Here is a 7932-nt window from a genome sequence, read left to right as displayed (position 1 = left end):
GTTATTGTTGATTATAGATTTTACCAAACAAAAAAATAAGATGTTACAATAATCATATTAGTTAAATTAAATGACAAAAACATGAAAAATATTTAAATTTATAAGAAAATTGAAACTTAATTAAATCATATATATATATATATATATAATAGAAATAAAAAAAAAAGAGTACTTAAGTCTCTTAAGTTTGATCTCTTTCATAATTAATATTTTAAATTTGAAATTCATCTTCATTAATCCTTTTATTTGAATAAAGTACACAAACAACAGTGAAGAAAAACTACATGCGGCAGAAAATGGTTTAATCCAATGTATCCAGAATAAAAAATCCTAACATAAATCTTAAAATACATTGCTATCTATTTTCATCACAATCAGAAATTTCCCAAAAATATAAAACAATAAGGCCTCCATTTAACTGATAGTTAAATGCATTTCCATTATTAATCTTGAATCTCAACAAAAAATGAGATCTCTTTTCATGTACAAAGAGCAGAGAGACTGGACCGATCTCAATGACTAGGTGAAGAATACTAAGATAAATAGGAAGATGAACAGAGCCAGCAAAGCACATATCATCATGATCTGACCCTTTGTACTAGCCTTCTTCATAACCATTCCCACTTTTTTCTGCAAGCATAATAGAAGAGCAAAATATGAACCTCTTCTAGAGTCGGTATGTATCACAATCAACATGTGCTTTGTTATTAATTCATAGCAGCAATCAAAGAGGTAAAATTTGTCTCTTTCATGTAATTAATTTCTCAAAAGATAAAACCAAACTAGACGATTTGAAGGAGTAAAATGAAGAATAGATGCAGAACTCACTTGGACAAAATCAAGACGATTTGTTGTACTGTCCATCTCAGAACCAAGTTCCTCTAGAATCCTGTCCTGAAGCATTAAAATTGATATTGACAGTGTAAGAACCAGAAATTTCAGATAAAAAAAAAGTTATTTCAGAGCTAAAGCCAAAAAAATAGTTTTGTTCTAGCAAATTGAAGGAAACACGTGAAGACAGGAAGCTACCTAGCCATCAATGTTTTGAAGCAAAATGGATAGAAACAAGGAGAGTAAAAACCTCTCAAACCATTACCTGTGCAGTGAGTTCATCATGAATTGTAAGTCCAACACCTCCAATTCTTCGTACACTTTCACTAAGCTCATCTAATTCCTCATCCTGTTTCCTATCACCATAATAGATATATATAAATAAATAAAAAATAGCAACCAGAAGCAGATTGTATTTCCAGAAAGAAGAACCATGGGCATAAAATTTGTCTAAATTCCCGAGCAGTGTATTTCATACATTTTGCCTTTGTCAAGGTTACCTACGGACTTTATTCCTCTTTCTGATTTCTTTTGAATGCTAAGAGACAAGAAGAAAAGAAAGCAACCATTGCAGTAATTACTTGAAAGGTTTGTTTAAAATAATTTCTTCATAATACTTTAAGCAGAAAATGAAGAAAGAAATGAAATAAACTTCTCTATAAATTAAAATTAGGTTATGCATAAGTTAAAAATTATCTCTTAGAGAAACTACTATGAGGAAATTTTAACTAATTAACTCATGCTTATGTTCATTTTAACTTATGAAGAAGCACATATTAGTTTATGAAGAAGCTCATTTAGAGAAGTTTATCCAAACATATAAAAGTAATACCCATATTAGAACCACCATCACTCAAAGAACTATAAACATGATAATGTGAAAATTTTCTTCCAAAAAAAAATAAATTTACAAGCAGGAAATGAAGCTTATTTAGTTTATGAAAATTCAATTTTTCTTCCTCTTCCTAGAAGTGCATATAGAGAGGTTTAACCACAAAGATATAAGCAAATACCAGGCGTAGATCCAAACCTCACTCAAATAATTATAAAAAAATGGTAATGAAAATTTTTTCTTCACTAACAAAAAATTATAAGCAGTAAATGAAACGATGAGTAGAGAATTTCCCAGCAATCACACACAGAAGAATTATAAGCAGTAAATGAAACGATGAGTAGAGAATTTCTCAGAAATCACACACAGAAGAATCACTAACAAAAAATTATAAGCAGTAAATGAAACGATGAGTAGAGAATTTCCCAGCAATCACACACAGAAGAATCACTAACAAAAAATTATAAGCAGTAAATGAAACGATGAGTAGAGAATTTCCCAGCAATCACACACAGAAGAATCACTTAAATTTAACGTCACAGTTTATTCAACAAATAGGTAGGGTTGACTTGACAAAGCAAATCCAAACAGCCGGATCGATCCACCGTCTCTTGGTAGGTGGGTTAGATAGTTGAACCCACCAAGCTGGCTCAACCCAAGCCAGTGAGTCAAAGCAGGTCAACCTGCGGATTATTCTTTCAATTTAAATGTATCAACGTTTACCAATAATTATTCTTATTTGCATCCAATTTTTTTATAATGTTATAAGAAAAAATATAACTCTATGAAGCAAGTGTGGTGTTTGAGCTGTATCTTAGCAATTCTAAAAAAAATAAACAATGCAATAATCTATTGAATTACTCAATTGGTATGGAAAATTCATCAAGAAGAACTAGATTATAACAATTATTCCACAACCCCTTGATGGGCCGACCCATTGACGTGTTACTAAACAGGGTGTGTTGGATCCTTCAACCCTTTTTCACCAACAAGCTAACCTGCCTTGCTTTGAGGGGTTGATGGCGGGACAGAATGGATTAACTCATTTTGCCACACCTACAATTAGGGTTATCCCCAAAAACATTTTGGTATGAGTTTCATGCATACAGAAAACATTTTCCTCGTGTCTTAGAAAGCTAGTGGGAAGACTGACCAATATTTTAATCCACTTAAGAGGTAAACCAAATAAACAATACATTCTTGTAATCATATATGCAGAAAAATGGCTATCGTTAGAGTTTAATCCCACAAAAATATACAAAAGTCAATTTTAAAAAATATTGTTATGCCAAAGTAGAACAAAAGACATCCAAAATCAAGTTAAATTAGCGTGAGGGATAAGAGGGGAGAAGTACTTTATAAGAAGCATTTGTCTATCTGATTCTGATTGTATGAAATCATCATTATTTCGGGCAGCATACTGGTTGTAGGTATCATTTTTATGAGAACTTGGTAGCCTCATGAGTTCTTGGCGCATCCCATTTACACTGCTGTGGCTTGTGGTACTTGAGCCCTTTCCAGCCTCCATTGCTTTCTTCATTGTGACAACCTAATAATGCAACGTGACAAAGAATATTTTGGGCATTATGTTTACAAGAAAATAATGATAATAAACAGCATTTGAGCATTCAAAAAAACCTATTGAGTCTTCCCTACTTACTAAAATTTGGCAGACATTTTAGATACCTGAGATCGAGCATTGCTTGTCCATGTCCTTCGGCTTTCAAGCTCAATTTCATCAATTCCATACCAAGAAGGATCTCTAGACGCTACAGCAATTGCTTTATCCAATTCATCCACCTTTCTATCAAAAAATCAGACTTCAGCAGTCGTATATACGTTCGGTTGCAGAAGAAGAGAAAATGGGCAACATTTCTAAAAGTGTATTAAACTCAAATATATTAATTTATAAATTTATAATTGTATTCCAAAAATGATATTTAGATCAAACTTGGAAACGTTTCAAAGGGCATTCAAATAACCAGGTTTTTTTTTTTCTTTTCAAGGTACCCCAACCTCAAGGAACTCAAAAGAATAAGGATCGAAGTGTTTTGGAGAATTAAACGAAATCATCAAGATATTGGACACCAAAAGCCTCCAAAAAGCATGTCTAATCTACTAGATCTGAATTCATGCAACTTATGACAATAACATGTTGAAAGAATGAAAAAGCTCATCAATGACCAAACGATAAGTCATTCTGTCATTGATTCTGCAGATGCATGCAATAGGTCTACCTGCCACTCTATGCTTTCGCATCCAGCGCGAACCTCCTTCGTAAGACGTCCCTGTTCTGCAGCATTGGAAGTGCTTTCCCATTGATGAAAAGTAGATTGCAGCTTATCAATCTTCACAGAAATTAACAAATAAACAGATAATTAACTAAACATAATCCCACATGAAAAGAACTGATCCATCGAAAAACAAATCAAAACACCAACAACTCATCAGTTCACATTTGTTTAGCATAATATCCTGTTTCAATCACCGATACCATTTCAATTTCCACATAAAACCCCAAATTCACACACAATAATTTTCTTTTAGTGTGTTCTAAGCTCCAATCAGTCATACACCCACAAGAAATCGTGCGGTCCGCACACTACAAAGCCACAGATCGCAATTGGGTTTCCTTCAAAATTCCCAAATTTACGTCGGGAAAAGCCTAATTATATTAATAATAACCTAAGAGACAAAACCAAATCTCAATGACCAGAAAGACCATTAAAAGAAAAAAGATAAAATAGCCTTCATTCACTCAAATACGCAGCATGAATCATCCAAGGAAAAATGAAAATCAAATCCCAATTGTTAAGAAAATAAAATAATTGAAGAAAAAAAATTACCGAGTCTTGAATCTCGGACTTGACAACATAAAATGGATCCTGAGCAGAGGGCATATTAAGAGAGAGGAATGAATGATTCAGATGGGAGAACACTTCACGATGAACACAAACACTGCTTTGAATTTTGCTTCTTTTTACCTTTGATTGTTCAACCTATCAGTTCTTCTTGCGGGAAACATACATAGACCTATAAAAGCACAAATTGGATCAAAATCAAAATATATTATAATTGCAGTTTAAAAATTAGAGTATTTTTTATTTAAAGAAATTAAATATATTCATGAATGTAGTTTTTGAAAAATATTATTACAACGTATTAAAATAATTAAACTTGTGATATATTTTCTAACTATATTTCAACTTATTTATATATATATATATATATATATATATATGTTCGCGCGCGCGTGTATTGTTCTTATAATTCAGTTTAAGTTTTGAAATATTTCTTAATTGTTTTGGCTTATAAAACTTTGTTTTACTATTTTAGTTTTTAATAGTATATTTTACTTCTTGTAAATGTGTACACCTTTTATATCTTTTTTATATAAACAAATTAAATTAAATTCTGCTTTTGTCTCTAAATTTTTAAATTAACTTTGATTTTGGTTTTTCAATTTCAAAATATATTATTTTAATTTCTAAATACTAAATCTAGGAGACCAAAATACGCTCTGGAATTTGGAGTTTAAATTTTAAAATTTTGAATTCAAAACTGTATTTAGGTCATTCAATTTATTATTTAGCAACGAAAATATTTTTTTAGAGAGTAAGAAACCTTTTCTAAATTCAAATGGATAAGGTTCAAATTATTCCTCAATTTAAAATGAAAATAAAAAATAATTAAAACTAAAAAATATTTTTTTTTTGTTTTTATTATTTAAGATACTAGTATGCCTTTTTTATAATATTAGTGAATAATAATAATAATAGGAACTTATATGTTACTTTATTTTTCCTTTGTTTTTCTGTTAGCCAATTATTTTCTTTGAAAAGTATTCGTTTTCTCTACAAATATTTTTGTTTCTTTAAATATTTTACTTTGTGAGATTTAAAAAATCGTGTTTCTAGAATTAATAATATGTTTTAAATAATAAAATTTGATTATTTTAATATTAAAAATTTAAAGTATAAATAAAATTTCTATAAATTAGTTGTATTATCTTAAATCATATCATTTCTCTAAACTTTCCATAGCTTTCTCACTTCTCTCTAGAGTTTCTAACTCCCTGTTTGTTTCTTTAAAAATCAGTGACCGCTAGGATGATCCTTGAGGCTAGCTCTCCACTTTCACCGGATCAGTTTCTCTGATAGAATAAGTTGATTATTTATTCCTTTCTTTGGTCGGTTTAACCTTCCTATGCATGTGAACCATCTAGGATCACATGTGGTGTTTGAGTCTTCTTTAAGAGTCTCTATTGATCAATGGTGTGTCATAATTGTGTTTATGTTGTTCATAGGGACAAATAGAGTTTTTGAGCTTTTAAAGGTGTTTTAGGGATTTTTGAGTTGTTTGGTTATCTCTCAGGTAAAGGAAGCTAATTACCTTTGTTTTAAAGATATAAATGCTTTCAGGATGTTAATTTGCATGCTTGGTTTTCTAAAATTGGTTGATTCACTCATATTGGTAAATTATTGAATAATCTAGTTGCGTAGATGTATGTGTATTGTTGCATTGTTTGAATTTGTGTTGAATTGAAGAACTTAGGATCCATTTGAGCAAGTTGATATATACTATGACATTGAAAATTGTTTTTAAACCAAGTACTAAGTAGGGAATACCAATTTGATCCTTTGAATAGGTTCATTTTTTCCCAAAACATAATTTTAAGTTTGTTGAAATTTGATGCAGTGTTGAGCAATGACTAGTTGGTGTTGAGTGTCAGTTCATTGTGTAGATCTGGAAGCATTTTAGCTTCACACCTAGGGATGACAACGGGTCGGGTCGGGCATGGATAGTGTGATACCCGAAGCCAACCCGCATATAACAAATGTACCCGTTACCCACCCCGCTACCCGCTGGATACCCGCATAAAAAAAACCCGTGGATTTTTTCTTACCCATGGATACCCGTTGGATACCCGTTTTCTTCTGTATATTATCATCCAAGCTCAAGTGCCAAATGCAAAAATAGAAAAAAAAATAAACAGCGGGCTGGCCCATTTACTCTTTTTAGATTAGAAACCACTAGGATTTCTTCTTCTCAAACAAATGGGAGCAACCTCTTCTTCTTCTTCTTCCTGCCCTGTCTCACACGCTCCCTGGTATCTCAGATCTGCACCACATCATCTTAGATCTACACCAAAGCATCTCAGATCTGCACTAAAGCATCTCAGATCTGCCTCTCGTCGCGGTCTCCTCACGTCCTCGACTACTTCGTCTGCCACCTCTGCCGACTCGCCGCAGACTAAGTCGTCACCGTCGCGCACGCCTCACTTGAGCTCCAAACCGCACTCAAAGCCTCTAACCCGAAGCTCGTGCTTGTCGTCGTCTCCTCCTCCACTCGCGGCAGCCGACTGCCCTCCGTCCACCTTAGATGAGTTTGTTTCTGTTGCGGTTGTAGAGGTCGAAAGCATCACAAAAATCTTATGCTCCACCGTCTGTGAAGTCGGAGCGATAGAAGGCGGCCAACTCGATGAGGAATGAGGCATTCTGATTTGAAGAAGAAACCCTAAAGGTGGATGTTACTCTTATTTGGAAAAAAACCCTAAAAAGGGATTTGGGCTTGGCCCAATTTTACAGAAGATTATAGAAAAGAAAGCCTAATTGAAAACTTAGAAAAAAAAACTAAAGGATAAAATTGTAATTTCATTTTTCTAACGGATAGCGGATACCCGCGGGTACGGATAGTTTGATACCCGAACCCAACCCGTTAACAAGAGGGTATGAAAATACCCACGGGTACCTTTTTTCGCGGGTAGTAAATACCCGTAGCAGATTTTATCCGTGGATACCTACGGGTACGAGTTTTTTTGCCATCCCTATTCACACCGCTGAGAGTGCAAAAATACGAATGCTTTGGCCCTGAGAGATGGTATGGCACCACTGAGCGGCACTTTTTATTGCAGGTATAAAACAATTTAATTACAGGCCGTTGAGTGGTAGAAGGGTGTCATTGAACCCGACGTTTTATGAGAAAAACATTTTGCGAGAAAAATGACGTTGAGTGACAAGACTATCATTAAGCTCTACCTTTTATGAATGGTCCAGCGTTGATCACCACTTCTGAGTGTTAGTGTATATGTTGTGATTTTCTAATGTTTTGGTTTGTGTGAGATGGATTACTATGGATATGATGTATGTTTAATATTATTATGGATTGTTAACATAGTGGTGAGTATGTATGGTAAATGTTGGGGAAGGAAGTTCAAGGAGAAGTGTCTTGTAGTGTTTTCATAGTGTATGTATTGATGTATAGATTTC

The 7932-nt window shown here is 33.1% G+C and overlaps 1 protein-coding gene across 2 annotated transcripts; it reads right to left on the bottom strand.

Annotated features, from left to right (window-relative positions):
- Positions 1-338: 338 nt before the first annotated feature.
- LOC108321920 (syntaxin-61) lies at positions 339-4715 on the bottom strand. 2 transcript variants are annotated; one of them, XM_017553833.2, is made up of 7 exons: positions 4510-4715; positions 3901-4011; positions 3350-3463; positions 3019-3212; positions 1097-1187; positions 829-894; positions 339-630 (listed from the first exon to the last, which is right to left on the bottom strand). In XM_017553833.2, exons 1-7 carry the CDS (start codon positions 4561-4563, stop codon positions 520-522), a joined length of 741 nt encoding a protein of 246 aa, XP_017409322.1. In that variant the 5' UTR covers positions 4564-4715; the 3' UTR covers positions 339-519. The 2 variants fall into 2 exon arrangements, with proteins under 2 accessions (XP_017409322.1, XP_017409323.1); XM_017553834.2 differs by having other exon boundaries at positions 3901-3973; positions 4510-4714.
- Positions 4716-7932: the final 3217 nt, after the last annotated feature.

This window comes from Vigna angularis, chromosome 6, assembly GCF_016808095.1.
Source record: "Vigna angularis cultivar LongXiaoDou No.4 chromosome 6, ASM1680809v1, whole genome shotgun sequence".
NCBI classification, from domain to species: Eukaryota; Viridiplantae; Streptophyta; class Magnoliopsida; order Fabales; family Fabaceae; genus Vigna; species Vigna angularis.
The sequence above is the reverse complement of the archived record's forward strand: the minus strand, read 5'-3'. Positions and strand labels throughout refer to the sequence as shown.

What these genes read in the sequence shown, in the direction of transcription:
- LOC108321920 (XM_017553833.2), bottom strand. Translation starts at nt 4,563, where the DNA reads ATGCCCTCTGCTCAGGATCCATTTTATGTTGTCAAGTCCGAGATTCAA. An exon ending in CAAGCAATGCTCGATCTCAG is followed by an intron (nt 3,213 to 3,349) that starts GTATCTAAAATG and finishes TTGCATTATTAG; the next exon opens with GTTGTCACAATGAAGAAAGC. An exon ending in AGACAAATGCTTCTTATAAA is followed by an intron (nt 1,188 to 3,018) that starts GTACTTCTCCCC and finishes TTATGGTGATAG; the next exon opens with GAAACAGGATGAGGAATTAG.